Genomic DNA, 15,627 nt, shown 5'->3' with positions numbered 1-15,627 from the left:
GTAATTTGGGTCTTCATGTCTTAAGTCTACTGGAAATTCATTTAAACATTAAATAAACCCAATAGGCTTGTTTTGCTTCCAATAAGGATTAATTATATCTTAGTTTGGATCAAGTACAAGCTGCTGTTTTATTATTACAGAGAAAAAGGAAATTATTTTAAAAAATTTGGATTATTTGGATAAAATGGAGTCTATGCGAGACAGCCATTCCGTAATTAGGAGCTTTCTGGATATCGGGTTTCCGGATAAGGGATCCTATACTTGTACTTTATACTTCTAGTAAATAAGCTAATCTTATAAACCTAATTTTTCCAAGACCGTACAACTTTTGCAGATGTTTAAATTTACTGTGATATTAATTGACTGATGTGTTGCTAGAGGTAATACGTTGTTGTCTACTTAATTTTAGATTTTTGAGTAAATTGTCTGCAAGTTCTATAGCCACAGTTAGCTTATAGTATACAGTGATCTGCCGCTGAAGACTTTAACAAAAAATAAGAGTGCTAAATACAGTAGAACCCCCATTTTACGTTTTTATGGGGACGAGAAAAAAAATGGTGGAAAATGTAATATGGGGGAATATGTAATATAGGACCACAAAAAATCAGAGTATGTACAATTGAGGTTTCACTGTATTTCATGGGAAGTAGTAGGATTTTGCCTGATTGTTTTGATTGTTTCTGCAGAGAAAATGTGGTTGAGGCACTACGTAGTCGCATTGAAGAAATGGAGCATTCAACAGATATCCTTAGGCATGAACTACAAAGTAAGGAAAAAGAGTATGAGGAGAGTTTCTTAAAGTTTAGAGAACAACAAGCCACAGAGAAGAGGTAAGAATCAATAAGATTTTTTAGACTCCAAAGCAACAAAACACAAGAACAAGTAACAGGATCTAGTCTGGTATTGGCTGAATAATTTGGCAAGATTTTTTAAAAATATATATGTAAGTAAGATAGTAGCTCAATTAATATGTACTAAGCATATGTGTGTGTCATATGTCATGCTGTATATTTAATTATACATCACCTAGTTGCCAGTTATCTGGGCATTCATAGTGGAATTCAGTAAAGGAGATAGCCCTCACTCAAGCCTGGAGTCTGACAGGTGTTATGACTGTTTGCCAGCTGATGGCGATCTTCAGCATGTAGTCCAGACATGGATGTTTTATCAATGTTGAGTGAAACCTGGGCTGTTTTAGGCACTACAGTTGTTTGATAGGGTAATAACCATGGACCACTAGCTATATCTTGGGAGTAAGCAAAGTATTATTAGTCATTAGCTATTTTCAGTCATTCCATACTCTCTAAAATTATTGGGGATGCCAATTTTTTGGTACCCCAGGCAGCATATGTTTTGATCTTTTTTCCTGGGCCGGTCTTCTGATTTTCTAAAAAAATAAATAAATGAGAGAAAGGGGAATGCAGAGCCACTATTTTATTCTGTCTCCCTGGTACTCCATATGCAGGTATTAAGTGGAGTTTTGTCTTTTGAATTTCATAATAGCACTTACTGTTATCTTTATTGGGAGATATTCCCTGTGGGACAGCAAAGAGTGACCAAGCATTATGGATAAAATAGGAACTAGTATAAGCAAAATAGTTGATTCTTACAGTATAGTTTTTATTTACATTCTCCATACTTGCTTTTTATGCATTAGGGTTTGATTTTAGTAACATTTTCTGTTTTGCTCTACTGTGCAAGCACTTATACTTCGCAAGGTGCCTGGGAGAGTCAGTAAAGATGTCCACGCAGTGCTGCTTTTGATAGTTTCCAATGCTCGGTATTTTCCCAAAAAAGAAGCCCCTACCCAAGGAAAAAAAGACTTAATGTTGACCTGGTACCCTTAAAAATAATTACAAATCCTATTTTATGATATTAGTCAAGCCAAATAATCTTGACTTTTACTACACAGAATATTTAAATCTTGGTTCTTTTAGTCTTGGAATTCACAATCACAGGTGTGAGTTATTTTAAATAGGGGAAGGGAATAGGCAAAATTTACTGTTACTGTTTATTGTTAAAGCCACCAGTGTTCTGGGGTCAGTGTTCTATAGTATCCATTTATTGGTGTATGGTACACATTAATGTGTCACCACCTTGAGATGGATGTAATTGTATCTGAATGTTGCTCGAATAAAAAAATGTTTTAAAAAAAAAAAAGTAATAACTTTTGAAAAAAAGACTTCAGGCATTGGAGATATTTTCTTTATGGCATACAATTAGATATGAAATTATACTGTAATTAATTAATTAAATATATAATTAAGACACAATGAAATTAAATTACCTACTGCTTAGTATACTTATTAATATACTTATTCAGTTGTTGTGGATCTTTTGTGCTTACGCTTACAGAACCGCAATCAAGGAGAATGTTGTTATGATAAAGCTGCAAAAACAGCTGGCAGATAAAACACATGCTTTCACTGAGATGGATGGCAGATTTCGACAACTTCAACAGGTAATCTAAGTTTTTGTTTTATGTATGCAATATTTTACCTGGAATGTTTGGTACCTAGATTTACAAGGTCTTTCATGCAAATCGCATGTGGTAAAACATATATTGCATGTGCATCGTGTTGACCAAAGATATATTTATGTAAATATGTATATGTATTCTCATATACACATGTACATAAGTATTAATGGCTATATGGGATATTTAATAAAATTTACAAGATGTCTACAGTACCGTACACATACAACCCAAGTTAATCTGCATAGAATATGTAACAGATATTTACATGGATAGCAAGTTTGGTTATGTCAGATTTAAATCCATGGCCTCCAAAATACTTATCCTTCCATTGGGTTTGGCATCTGTGTCCTCACTGCAGGAACTCCAGGGACTCTCTGACTAACTTAACATATTGTGTTAACCTAGAGATTGACTGTAGGTACATGTGTCAGGTTCTTATTGGTCCGTGGCCATTAAGTTAATCTTAAGGAGTTGGGCATTATATATTGTGATACTATCTAATACAGGGATGTAAATTATACAACATCATCAAATACACAAATCACAATGTATATATAAAATATACACATATTGTATATAATATAGATAGCAACTCTTCCTGAGGTAACATTGCATAGTGGCCAGATTTTACCTTGCGAGGCAACATTGGACTACGTTGGACTATGTTTTACCACCAGCGATTTTAATTAATCCTGGTAGGAATGTAACTTTGGACGTTTTGCCACCCGTGCTGGTGGAGATTAAGTACGGGTGACAAAAAGTTGCATCTGCCGTATCCCTACAAACAAAGACCACGTATGGAGAAAAGTACTTTTGTGTATAGCATCAGTGTTGATGTTTTGCATTGCTTTGCAAATAGTGCTTGTGCTCATGAGCCCCTGTGTGTTTTTTTTTTTAAAGACCTGGTTCTACCCCATTTTTAGCAGTTCTAAAAATGCAAGTTTTAGATGTCTATATTGAAAAAAAGGAAGCATATTATATAAAATATTCTGTTTGGGGGGAGCATTTTCATATGAAAAATGCACGTGTCCATCAAGTTCAGTTAGTTCTGCCTACTGTTAGTTTAAAATAAGAAAGTTGCATTCAGGAGTATCAGGAGGACAACTTTTCAATTGGCCTTTATTTTTTCCTTTTATAGTTAGATATTGCATTTTGCATACTCTTTAGAGCTTTTAAAAGGTCTATTGTTATTATTATTTTGTATTCAGGGTCGGACTGGACCATTGGGGGCGCACCGGGTTCTAAACCTCCTGGGCCCCGGCTGCAAGCATGCAAAAATTCCAATGCACATGCACGAACTTCTGCGCATATGCGCGCATGTGCACACCCGCCACGCCACCCTGCAGTTTGTTTTTTTTATGGGACCGGCTGATCGGGGAACCAGGTTTGTGCCGGCTGGGGCCCACTGGGTTTTTTCCCGGGGACCCGCCAGCCCAGTCTGACCTTGTTTATATTACTCATCTTTCTATTCAGTCCCTCACTTATTCATATTCCAGTCTCTTATTCAAATCAACACATGGTTGCTAGGATTTGCTGATCTTGCAAACTGGAGAACTGCTAAATAACTGAAAAAATGCAAATAAAAAATTAGCCAAATGCAAAGTTTTGTAGAATATCACTCTCTACATCATACTAAAAGTTAACTCAAAGTTGAACAAAAAAATCAATTTTTCAATTTGGTGATACATGCGGATGACACAGTTAGACAAGTCATTAAAAAATCTGTTGGTTTGTGCTATTGAACAAGCTTACAGTGAAGCTTAATTTTATTTGAGAGGGCATTTCAGTTTGACAGTCCCATGTCCCATGTGCTGGCTAGGTAAGTCTGGAGTTTTCGAGTCGATCCTAGTAACTAAAAAGGGAACCAGTACATGCATTGGACCTGTGAAAATCGAATCTGATTTGAGTTTTAAAAACTCAATTCAAGTTTTTTCTCCTAAAAAAACTTGAATGTCAGGAATGCTGCAGGCAGCTCAGAATTGATCCCTGGACTTCTCCCATTAACTTAACAGCAATTCGGCAGGTTTTAGGTAGCAAATAGTCAAATTTGAGTTCTTAAAGGGCCTTAGTATGATAAATCTCAAAAATCAAATTCTAAGTTTTTTTAAAAACCAACTGGAATTTGAATAACTCCCTAGTCTAATTTGACGGTTTTGACCATAAAAAAACTTGAAAATTCAAATTTGAATTTTCAATTCGACCCTTGATAAATCTGCCCCCCAATGTGCATACCCATTGTTTCCATTCTGGCAAACAAAAATCTTTATTGCAGGGATTTTTGATATACCCTCAGAACCTGTATTCCATGTGAAAAATGAATCAACTAAAGGCATTTCAAACAGCTGTGTAGCAAATGTTAATCAGTCTTTGACACTGAATGTACAAAAGCTAAGAATACTTAGCTGAGGCAAAAAAAAACCAAGGCACTGAATTTATAAACAATATTTTCATGTGAAATGTGAATGTTTAATGAGACAGAACATGGTAAAACTCGATTAAATCTAGTGTACTGGAATGAAGTTATTCAGTAGACTTATGTTCATCCAAATTTTAGAAAAAAACTTTTACAGAAAATCCCCAGGTTCCAAGGATTCTGCATAATAGATCTTATACCTGTATAATATAATAGATATATTTATGATAACAGTATCTCTTTAAGCTTACTGGTCCTATCAAGGCAAATCTGTTTTGTAGAGGCTAACAATCTGCTACTTATCTCAGTGATATGGGGTTCTCTGCCTCTGTTTGCATGCCTCTGAAATTTAACATTACCAGTTAGGCATCAACATTAAATAAAAATAATTTTGTTAAAAGGGGGCTATTGAAGACTTGTGATATCACTTGTTGGTACAGAAAAATGGAAGGGTTTAGTATATGAACATTATAGGGATCTAGGAACATGTATGAAATTGGAATTGTTACTGTAGACTATGGTGTTTGGTTCTGGGGATTGTTCTTATTGTGCCATTGAAATAGTTATACTGATGCTTAATTTAATATTTCACCCTTTATTGGTTTATAGGATCTAAAGTCAATGAAAACCAGTCAAGAGGCTTTCTTAAATCAAGTGGATGATCTCAACAATCAGTTAAAGGAAGAGCGTTTGAAAAGCTTTAATCTGGAAAAGAGTTTGCAGTCTAGTATATTATCACAAAGGAGAGTGGAAGAGGTTTGTACTCCTTTGGGTAAAATGGAATAAAAAGATTTCCCATTTACCCTCATGGGATACCTAAAAATTCCCACCCCTAGTGCACATTTTATGGAATATTAGTTTTAAAATGTTTTATTATAAACAGTCTTATTGTATAAACTGTATATTAAAATTGTATATTTCTAAATTTTTTTCATGGTCAAAACTCTCAAATTCAAATTGTGAATCATCCAAACTCGATTTGAATTTGAATTTGAATTTAAATTTTCGAGATCTATCATACTCTGGCCCTTTAAGAACTCAAATTCGACTATTTGCCCCCCAAAACCTGCCAAGTTAATGTATAAGGCAATGGGAGGTCCAGGCATCAATTTGGACATGTTACTAGCCTTCCTGATATTCGAGTTTTTTTCAGAGAAAAATTTGAACAGAGTTTAGTCAAATTTGATCTGAATTCCATTTGAGTCAGTAAAAATCGTGTGAGTTTTAGGTATTTGATTTTTTTAATTAAATAACTTCTCAGAATATTTGAATTTAATAGAGTTTAAAAAAATTCACGAATTCGGAATTCAACCTTTAATAAATGTGCCTCTTAAAGTTTACATGATTTTCTGGTAGACTTAAGGTATGAAGATCCAAATTATGGAAAGATCAGTTATCCAGAAAACTCCAGATCCCGAGCATTCTGGATAATATGAACCATACCTGTACTATAAAATGTTTTAAACCATAATCAATAATTACTAAAGACTGTTATGACATTCAGTGACTTATTTACATGTCATTAATAGTGTTTTAGCTTAAAAAAAACAGTATTGAACTAGATTGTTTACAGGCAAAAAAAGCCTGACCTAATTCTATTACAATTTTAATTTTACTATACTCTTAGTTTTCTCCTTTTTAAAGACAAGTTGCCACGCAGCTGGGTTTAGTTACAGCACATTTTTGAAGCCACACTAGTAAAACCATTATTATGCATGCCACATTCATTTAATAAACCAACCACTTTGCATTTGCGCACGTGTCAAAAGTCAATGAAATGAGATTGTATAAAATCTTTGTTTTGCCTACAATCTATGCCAGTTTGTTTTCTGATTTACCAGTGCTTCTATTTTGTGTTCCAAGATCCAGTAATTAAAATTTTCATATTCAATCAGTTTAGTACAGCCAACCATTACAGATATTTCTAAATTAATTCCTTCTGTCAACACTATGATTGGATTTATTTTCCATCTTTATTTTATATTTTGAACTGATGTTATTTAGAGGCTATCAGTGATTTTTGCTCTTAAGAGTTAAAAACAGTAATTTTTTAAATTATAATTTTTATAGATTATAGAGTTTACAATATGTATACAAGACTTTACAAATACACAAGATAACACAAATCAGAGCTTTTACAGCATGAGCAGATCAACCAATCTTGGCTAACATGTAAAGAGAGGCAAACAACATATTTCAGTAAAATGAAAGATTTGCTGAAGGGTCTAAATACTTTTGCAAGGCATCTTAATATGAAGCTTTCATCCCTGATTTTACTCCAGGAATGTTTTTTTAACACTTTCTTTTGGTTCCCATTTTAGCTACTTGATCGAATAAGTGATCTCGAAAAGGAGAGGGATCTTTTGAAGGAAAACTATGACAAAATATATAGCAGGTATTAATATCAAAATTTCACAATATTGTTTTAAAAAACGTATTGCTAAGATGTGTAAGAAAATTGAAATAATAATTATATAAATACCTAGGGAGTTATGATGCAGCCAGAAGATCAGACTAGAAATTGAATTAAATGCTTCATTGCTGTCCTTGTTTTGCTGGAACTATAGTTGCATTGTGAATTTGATATGAGAAAAAACAACTTTCCATCAGGTTTAACCTTGTGAAAAAATAACAGTACTTGGGTGGAAGTCATCCAAGACCATCTTAAATGCATTAAGGGAATCTGCCATCACAACTTCATTCAGCAGGGCATTCCAGAAACTCCCAACCCTCACTGTAAAGATCCATTTGTTTTAATTCTGGTGAAAAGTCCCTTAAGTCTAAAAGGGGTGACCACTTGTCCTTTTGTTTTTTCTATGTGAAAGGAGATACACCGTTATCTGTTTGTAATGTCATCTTTATTTAATGTGAGTAATCATTGGAAGGGCTGGGAAAAAGGAAGAGGGGGCCAAAAGTTAGGGGATGGGAAGAGGAAGAAAGAGAGGGAGGAAAAAAAGAGGGCAGGGGGAAATAAGGGGGAGGGGGGTTAGCTGTGTAGAGAGCCTGAAGAGTAAGAGGGGGTTAGATAGTCAGCAGCCTTACATATTCATTTGTATTAATCAGAGTCTTTGAAGAGTGTCCAGAATACCCGTTTAGCTGTACATTTTGTGACCTGTTCAGATATTGTTGTGGAGAGCTCCCCAAATCCATATATTTAGTTTATTTTGTATATGAAGTCTTGAATCCTAGGGGGTTGTGTTTATTTATTGTGCGGGGATCAATAATTTAGTTGCATTAAGTAGATATGGCTCTATGGTTGATAGGAAATGTGATATTGGTTTGTTCATGTTGAATAATAGTGCGTATGCTTGTATTGTAGTTTTGATTATCTGTTCAGAGAGATTCCTGACTTGATTTCATCAGTTATTTTTATCCCTGCGTAATTGTTCATTACTTGTATTTAGCAAAGCTTTGCAGTTTGCTTTGCAGACTTATTTACCCATGCTTGTGTACAGAATGTGTGCTTTCTAAAAATATATGGTTTCCTGGGGGTCTTTGTACAGTTAGGGGGTCTTATGAGACATGCTGCGCTTGCAGGGAGCTCTGTTTGCAGCAGCTGAGGTTGCAGCCAAGAAAATTCATATGCACTATTTATATTTGGGGTCCGTACATGCCACATGCTTTGGTATATCTATGCATATTGGGCAGCCCACTGTTCTGCATTCATATTTAGGGAGATTTGCCTTTGTGTGCAAGAAATTTTTAGGTAATGTTCAGAATTGTCATAAAAACTGCTACCTTTAGCGTAGCTTTGCTGTTTGTTAGTTGGAGTAATTGCCTGGGAACACTCACCCGCACCTGCGCCTCGGGTCCAGCAATCACCTGTGCTAGCTCGTTTTACACGCCCCCGGATCCAGACGATTTCGTACACACTGACAGCAATATACACGGAGCACCAGGTTGCTGAATATATAAAATCTTCATTTATTGGGTATAGTTAAAAGCATAGTCATTACCCGCTTAAGTGTGGGGTATGTGTCACAGCTGCGGGTAATGACTATGCTTTTAACTATACCCAATAAATGAAGATTTTATATATTCAGCAACCTGGTGCTCCGTGTATATTGCTGTCAGTGGTAGTTGGAATAGAAAGACGTGTACCCATTTTGGATTCATCAGAATGTGTGCTTTATAAAAAAATATATGATTTTCAAGGGTCTTTGCACTGTTTGGGGATCTTGTGGCACATAATACCCAGTCAGGGTTTTTTCTTCACAGAAGGCGAATTGGCAGCCAAGAAAATTCAAATGTACTATTTTAATTTGGTATTTTTCGGGTCCCTGACTCTGCATGTGCAGTCAGTATTTCTAGAGGGGACACAATTCAGTGGTAAGATGGGGGAGGCAGGGAGGAGGGCCACTGGGGACTTTTGACTAAAAGGGGTTTTACTTCTCCTTTTAACACTGTAGAAAATTTGTAATGCAAGTTTATTGCAAAGTTGTTTTCTGTATTAGGCAAAAAAAAAAAATGTTGGGTGTTGACATTCCCTTTAATGTTAAGCAGGTGACCTTTCTTTTATAGTATTATAAGCACTTTAGAATTACAGTTTGTTTTTAGCTGGTGTAGTTCTACCCTTTTTAAGGCAGGTTACACTGCCAGAACTACTTTGTTACATATATTGTTTTATGATGGCTCAATACAAACTGAATAATAATCACTCTGGTCTTGTCAGTTACTAGGTTTTAGATTTTTTATTTTATACATCTAATTTCCTTCTCCAGTCCCACAAATAGCAAATCATGAGCCAATTTTTTTCTCTCTCCACATAGCTGGGACTCTAAATTAAGGCAAGATCCATGCTCATCCCACAGAGTCTTTCATCTTTCTCCAACCACAGGCTGTGCAAGGCGCCTTTGGTTTAAGCAACAGCATAACAGAATATGTTTACTTAATTCCTGAAACATTCGTTATCTCTCTACCACTATACTTTCTCTTTCAAGCTGTCGTCATTCCTTGCATGGTTAGATTCCTTTGTATTTTCAAATTTGTCCAGAGTATTGGACACATTTTCATTCTGTTTTTATTTAACATCTTAATTGATGTTGTGAAATTCCTGATTTTGACAATGGATACATCTGTAATATGATTTTTTTGAGTACAAAAACATTTTAGAAAAAAGTCTTAGATAATTATCTATAATTGCATTAATTAAAGGTCTGGTTCACTAACGTTAATGTTTAGTATATTAGCAAATATCCTATTAGCTACTTTTTAAATAGTCTTCAATTTCTATTTGTTAGACTGTATATACTCGAGTATAGGCCCAGTTTTTTAGCACCCAATATATGCTGAAAAAGTCTACCTCGGCTTATACTCGAGTCAGTACTGAAAGTATACATGTGGCGCTTCTTGGGCCCCGCCGACCCAGACTCGCACTCGCCTACGGCCAGCGTTGCCTCCTGATTACACCCCCAGTCCTAACTGCAGTCACAACTGCCGCACAGGTATGAGCGGGTTTGTGGCTGGGGTAGAGGGGCCTCTAGGGGGTGGCGCAGGGTCGGACTTTCACAGGGCCCCCCTCCCGGCACTCCTCGGGCCCCCTGCCTGGCTCCACGAACGAGCCGTGTGCGCTCAGAAGACGCAATGCATATGCATGCGCAGAAGAAGCACTGCATCGTTAACGGTCTTTTCTGGGAGAGCAGGTCTGGCCAAGGTAGGGGGCTTGAAGTAAGGGTGCAGGGGCCCTGTGGCGGAAGCCTCAGGTCTCCAGTCCGACGCTGTTCCCTGAAGATAGCTGCGCTTCTTATAGTACCTGCACCTGAGCTTCTGACCTGCACCAGAGCAGGTCTGGGCCAGGTAGGGGGCTAGAAGTGAGAGTGCAGGGGCTCTGTGGTGGAAGCCTCAGGTCTCCAGTCCAACACTAGAGATGTCGCGAACTGTTCGCCGGCGAACTTGTTCGCGCGAACATCGGGTGTTCGCGCTCGCCGGAAGTTCGCGAACGTCGCGCGACGTTCGCCATTTTGGGTTCGCCATTGTTGGCGCTTTTTTTTGCCCTCTCACCCCAGACCAGCAGGTACATGGCAGCCAATCAGGAAGCTCTCCCCTGGACCACTCCCCTTCCCTATAAAAACCGAAGCCCTGCAGCGTTTTTTCACTCTGCCTGTGTGTGCTGAAGAGATAGTGTAGGGAGAGAGCTGCTGCCTGTTAGTGATTTCAGGGACAGTTGAAAGTTTGCTGGCTAGTAATCGTTTTGATACTGCTCTGTTATTGGAGGGACAGAAGTCTGCAGGGGTTTGAGGGACATTTAAGCTTAGGTAGCTTTGCTGGCTAGTAATCTACCTTCTACTGCAGTGCTCTGTATGTAGCTGCAGTGGGCAGCTGTCCTGCTTCTGATCTCATCTGCTGACTGCTGCAATAACAGTAGTCCTTGTAAGGACTGCTTTTATTTATTTTTTTGTTGTTTTACTACTACTACTACTACTACTACTATAAGAGCCCAGTGCTATTAGTCTAGCAGTGTTGGGGAGTGGGACTGGTGTGCTAATCTGCTGCTCCTAGTAGTTCAGCAGCACCAACTTTAATTTTTTTTTTTTAATATTCATTTTTTTTTATTTTACTTTTTTTTATTTTACTACCGCTGTAGTAGTGTATAAGTTGACCTTTTAGGCATTATTTGCCCTGTAGGCATTATTTGCACACTGTTTTCTTCAACCCGCCATCGAGCTGTGTGACCTTGTTCACATTCTGTCTAAATATCCATAATATTACCGTCTCCAGAAAAAACACCGGAGTCACTTTTTTCAAGCAGCCATAATATATTTTACGTAATCCGTATCCACCGCTGTAGTAGTGTATACGTTGGCCTTGTAGGCATTATTTGCACACTGTTTTCTTCAACCCGCCATCGAGCTGTGTGACCTTGTTCCCATTCTGTCTAAATATCCATAATATTACCGTCTCCAGAAAAAACACCGGAGTCACTTTTTTCAAGCAGCATTCATATATTTTACGTAATCCGTATCCACCGCTGTAGTAGTGTATACGTTGGCCTTGTAGGCATTATTTGCACACTGTTTTCTTCAACCCGCCATCGAGCTGTGTGACCTTGTTCCCATTCTGTCTAAATATCCATAATATTACCGTCTCCAGAAAAAACACCGGAGTCACTTTTTTCAAGCAGCATTCATATATTTTACGTAATCCGTATCCACCGCTGTAGTAGTGTATACGTTGGCCTTGTAGGCATTATTTGCACACTGTTTTCTTCAACCCGCCATCGAGCTGTGTGACCTTGTTCCCATTCTGTCTAAATATCCATAATATTACCGTCTCCAGAAAAAACACCGGAGTCACTTTTTTCAAGCAGCATTCATATATTTTACGTAATCCGTATCCACCGCTGTAGTAGTGTATACGTTGGCCTTGTAGGCATTATTTGCACAGTGTTTTCTTCAACCCGCCATCGAGCTGTGTGAGCTTGTTCACATTTTGTCTAAATATTGATAATATTATCGTCTCTAGAAAAACCACTTGAGTTACTTTTTTTCAAGCAGCATTCATATATTTTACGTAATCCGTATCCACCGCTGTAGTAGTGTATACGTTGACCTTGTAGGCATTATTTGCACACTGTTTTCTTCAACCCGCCATCGAGCTGTGTGACCTTGTTCACATTTTGTCTAAATATTGATAATATTATCGTCTCTAGAAAAACCACTTGAGTTACTTTTTTTCAAGCAGCATTCATATATTTTACGTAATCCGTATCCACCGCTGTAGTAGTGTATACGTTGACCTTGTAGGCATTATTTGCACACTGTTTTCTTCAACCCGCCATCGAGCTGTGTGACCTTGTTCCCATTCTGTCTAAATATCCATAATATTACCGTCTCCAGAAAAAACACCGGAGTCACTTTTTTCAAGCAGCATTCATATATTTTACGTAATCCGTATCCACCGCTGTAGTAGTGTATACGTTGGCCTTGTAGGCATTATTTGCACACTGTTTTCTTCAACCCGCCATCGAGCTGTGTGACCTTGTTCCCATTCTGTCTAAATATCCATAATATTACCGTCTCCAGAAAAAACACCGGAGTCACTTTTTTCAAGCAGCATTCATATATTTTACGTAATCCATATCCACCGCTGTAGTAGTGTATACGTTGGCCTTGTAGGCATTATTTGCACAGTGTTTTCTTCAACCCGCCATCGAGCTGTGTGAGCTTGTTCACATTTTGTCTAAATATTGATAATATTATCGTCTCTAGAAAAACCACTTGAGTTACTTTTTTTCAAGCAGCATTCATATATTTTACGTAATCCGTATCCACCGCTGTAGTAGTGTATACGTTGACCTTGTAGGCATTATTTGCACACTGTTTTCTTCAACCCGCCATCGAGCTGTGTGACCTTGTTCACATTTTGTCTAAATATTGATAATATTATCGTCTCTAGAAAAACCACTTGAGTTACTTTTTTTCAAGCAGCATTCATATATTTTACGTAATCCGTATCCACCGCTGTAGTAGTGTATACGTTGACCTTGTAGGCATTATTTGCACAGTGTTTTCTTCAACCCGCCATCGAGCTGTGTGAGCTTGTTCACATTTTGTCTAAATATTGATAATATTATCGTCTCTAGAAAAACCACTTGAGTTACTTTTTTTCAAGCAGCATTCATATATTTTACGTAATCCGTATCCACCGCTGTAGTAGTGTATACGTTGACCTTGTAGGCATTATTTGCACACTGTTTTCTTCAACCCGCCATCGAGCTGTGTGACCTTGTTCACATTTTGTCTAAATATTGATAATATTATCGTCTCTAGAAAAACCACTTGAGTTACTTTTTTTCAAGCAGCATTCATATATTTTACGTAATCCGTATCCACCGCTGTAGTAGTGTATACGTTGACCTTGTAGGCATTATTTGCACAGTGTTTTCTTCAACCCGCCATCGAGCTGTGTGAGCTTGTTCACATTTTGTCTAAATATTGATAATATTATCGTCTCTAGAAAAACCACTTGAGTTACTTTTTTTCAAGCAGCATTCATATATTTTACGTAATCCGTATCCACCGCTGTAGTAGTGTATACGTTGACCTTGTAGGCATTATTTGCACACTGTTTTCTTCAACCCGCCATCGAGCTGTGTGAGCTTGTTCACATTTTGTCTAAATATTGATAATATTATCGTCTCTAGAAAAACCACTTGAGTTACTTTTTTTCAAGCAGCATTCATATATTTTACGTAATCCGTATCCACCGCTGTAGTAGTGTATACGTTGACCTTGTAGGCATTATTTGCACACTGTTTTCTTCAACCCGCCATCGAGCTGTGTGACCTTGTTCACATTTTGTCTAAATATTGATAATATTATCGTCTCTAGAAAAACCACTTGAGTTACTTTTTTTCAAGCAGCATTCATATATTTTACGTAATCCGTATCCACCGCTGTAGTAGTGTATACGTTGACTTTGTAGGCATTATTTGCACAGTGTTTTCTTCAACCCGCCATCTAGCTGTGTGTATTATCGTTTCCAGAAAAACCAACTGAGTTTTTGTTGTTGTTGTTGTTTTTTTAAAAATAATGCCAGGCAAAGGCAGGCCGCCACGCAGAGGCCGTGCTAGGGGCCGTGCTGCTATGCAATCCTGTGGCCCTAGCAAATTGCCCAGTTTTAAAAAGCCAATGACCCTGAACTCCCAAAATGCTGAAGAGGTAGTTGACTGGCTTACACAGCACACCCCATCCTCTACCGTTTCTAACTTTACCACAACATCCTCCTCATCCTCCACTGCTATGGCCACCCCACGTAACACTTCCTCCACCACCGGTGCCCCTTCTTCACTGGGGTCAGAGGAGTTATTTTCCAATGAGTTTCTTGAACTGAGTAATGCGCAACCATTATTGCCAGAAGAAGATGAAGGAGATGAGGACCTTACACCAGATTTAATTCTGGCAGAGAACACGATAGAGATGGACATAATGAGTGATGAGGAGGAGGTCCCCGCTGCTGCTTCCTTCTGTGATGTGTCAGAAGAAATTGATGCATCTGAGGAGAATGATGATGAGGAGATTGATGTTTTGTGGGTGCCTAGTAGAAGAGAGCAAGAGGAGGGTAGTTCAGATGGAGAGACGGAGAGTCAGAGAGGCAGTAGGAGAATAAGACTTAGAAGAAGCAGGGAGGACAGCCCGCAGGGATCAGCAGGGCAACAACATGTATCGGCACCTGTGTTCAGCCGGCCAACGCACCCGCCATTGCCGCCAATACCGCCAACTCCGCCAACTTCTACTGTTACCGCCAGATCGCACACTTCCAAAAAGTCAGCAGTGTGGGATTTTTTTAATGTGTGTGCCTCTGACAAAAGCATTGTAATTTGCAATGAGTGCAGTCAGAAACTGAGCCTTGGTAAGCCCAACAGCCACATAGGTACAACTTCTATGCGAAGGCACATGAGCGGCAAGCACAAAGCACTTTGGGAGCAACACCTCAAAGGCAACAGGCAAACTAAAAGCCACACTCCTTCTGGTCCAGCATCTTACTGCTCTACCTCTGCTCTCCTTGACCCGTCTGAACCACCCTCCACTCCGCCTTCCACCTTGACCACCTGTTCCCATTCCCAGTCATCTGCCACCAGCCAAGTTTCTGTGAAGGCCATGTTTGAGCGTAAGAAGCCAATGTCTGACTGTCACCCCCTTGCCCGGCGTCTGACAGCTGGCTTGTCTGCACTCTTAGCCCGCCAGCTTTTACCATACCAGCTGGTGGACTCTGAGGCCTTCCGCAAATTTGTAGC

General features: G+C 38.3%; 1 protein-coding gene across 2 annotated transcripts in view; it reads left to right on the top strand.

The window, feature by feature from the left end:
• The window catches only part of rpgrip1l.L (RPGRIP1-like L homeolog), a 111,981-nt gene that overhangs the window by 32,102 nt on the left and 64,252 nt on the right, over positions 1-15,627 (top strand). For both annotated transcript variants that reach the window (XM_018257765.2, XM_018257766.2), the window contains exons 6-9: positions 687-830; positions 2,356-2,461; positions 5,502-5,648; positions 7,214-7,287. In XM_018257765.2, the coding sequence (XP_018113254.1) occupies positions 687-830; positions 2,356-2,461; positions 5,502-5,648; positions 7,214-7,287 (471 nt within the window). The remainder of the gene's footprint in view (positions 1-686; positions 831-2,355; positions 2,462-5,501; positions 5,649-7,213; positions 7,288-15,627) is intronic.

Source organism: Xenopus laevis, chromosome 4L (genome assembly GCF_017654675.1).
Source record: "Xenopus laevis strain J_2021 chromosome 4L, Xenopus_laevis_v10.1, whole genome shotgun sequence".
In the NCBI taxonomy this organism is placed as follows: Eukaryota; Metazoa; Chordata; class Amphibia; order Anura; family Pipidae; genus Xenopus; species Xenopus laevis.
The sequence above is the reverse complement of the archived record's forward strand: the minus strand, read 5'-3'. Positions and strand labels throughout refer to the sequence as shown.